The sequence below is a fragment of the Nanorana parkeri genome, unplaced genomic scaffold, assembly GCF_000935625.1.
Source record: "Nanorana parkeri isolate BGI_ZX_2015 unplaced genomic scaffold, ASM93562v1 scaffold666, whole genome shotgun sequence".
In the NCBI taxonomy this organism is placed as follows: Eukaryota; Metazoa; Chordata; class Amphibia; order Anura; family Dicroglossidae; genus Nanorana; species Nanorana parkeri.
Window position 1 is genome coordinate 377,726 of NW_017306934.1, and position 1,453 is coordinate 379,178.

A 1,453-nucleotide genomic window follows, 5' to 3' on the forward strand; every position below is an offset into this window, starting at 1 on the left:
GCCACTGACGTGGTGGCATTACTGCTATGCAGCCTTCCAGAGTCATACAGTGCTCTTATTAACACACTAGAAACCAGACCTGAGCAGGAACTAACACTAGAATACAGCAAAGGAAAATGAATTGATGAATATGCCAGAAGGAAAGAAAATATGCACAACAAACGCAGTGAAAAGCTCATGCAGCATTCTTAGTTGCAAGCGTCCCACGCATTTTACCAGGCGTTTCGGGTGCCATTAACAAGTGTTGGTGCTGCAAGCGCAATGCATGTTTTGAACGTACTGCATAAATGCGCGCCAGAGCGTGAACAGAGCCCGAAACATGCGGTTTAATTGGGCTTTTAAAGGAGAACTATGGGGTTAGGGCTTTTCCCCATAGTTCTCCTAAGGGTAACGGGAGGACACAAACTAGCGTCCTCCCGTCACCCAAAGCTCAGTATACCGCGAGCTACATCTCGCGGTATACTGAGACCGCCGCAGCCGGAACAGATCCCGACAATTATGTCTGGATCCACCCAGCTGCGTGAGTGACAGCAGGCTCTGCCTATCTAGAGGCAGAGCCAGCTGTATCCGCCCCCTCACCCGTCTGTTCCGCCAGTCAGCTCTGGAGGATCAGACAGGGTAGAGGGGAATCCAGTCCCTCACCTGTCACAGCTCCCTGCCGGCACAGGATCGAGAAGTGAGCGAGCGCCGGTATGTGTTCGCTCACTTCCCGATCTACTGAGCCGACCTGTGACAGTCTCATTGTCACAGGTCGGCTCAGATTATGAGGCTGAGTGAAAAGCACTCACCTCATAATTCTCCTTTAAGGATATTATGCTGACCCCTGATGGGACCCCCCACCCCCTGGCCTATAATACATTGTCTGGTGACACCTTCCCTTATACTGCAGCTTGTGTAACACTCCAAAAGTCAAATAGCATCAATAATACACATTACACAATATATATGATACAACCAGGACCGACTGTATTATGTCATCGGTGAAAACTAAGAGCCAAGGCTACTTCCAGGGACAGACCTTCCGAAGGTTCGGTGTCCTGTCAGCATGTAGCCAGTATTGTGTACACACTCCATGGTCATCACTCACCCACATGCATGGACAGCCTCAGCTCTTCGTTCAGCCACTGACAGATAATGTCGGACATGTTGGCGGTATCAGAGGGCCTCTCTCCCCGGGATCATAGCGGTGATAGTCGGTGACCGGCTCTCCTCTGGCGGCTTTCAGTCACACAGCAGCCATGAAGCTGCCGGGCCGCGTCCCGTCTCCATGACAACCGGTAGTCATGCAGTTGTTACCACGACAGCGTTGTGCACTAAAGAGATAGGCGCTGTGCTGAAAGGGGCTGCTGTCCTGGAGCGCCACCTGGCGGGGGGTTGTAGAAGCCACAAAAAACAAAACTAACTGCAGGTGTAGGAGGAAAGAAATGAGGAGATGCATCTGAGGAGTCCTGCA

The 1,453-nt window shown here is 51.5% G+C and overlaps 1 protein-coding gene across 1 annotated transcript in view; it reads right to left on the reverse strand.

Moving 5' to 3' along the window:
• SPEF2 (sperm flagellar 2) overlaps positions 1-1,238 on the reverse strand; it is a 127,684-nt gene extending 126,446 nt beyond the window's left edge. The window contains exon 1 of the mRNA XM_018563455.1: positions 1,088-1,238. Within this exon, the coding sequence (XP_018418957.1) occupies positions 1,088-1,145 (58 nt within the window). The 5' untranslated portion in view covers positions 1,146-1,238. The remainder of the gene's footprint in view (positions 1-1,087) is intronic.
• Between the last annotated feature and the right edge of the window lie 215 nt (positions 1,239-1,453).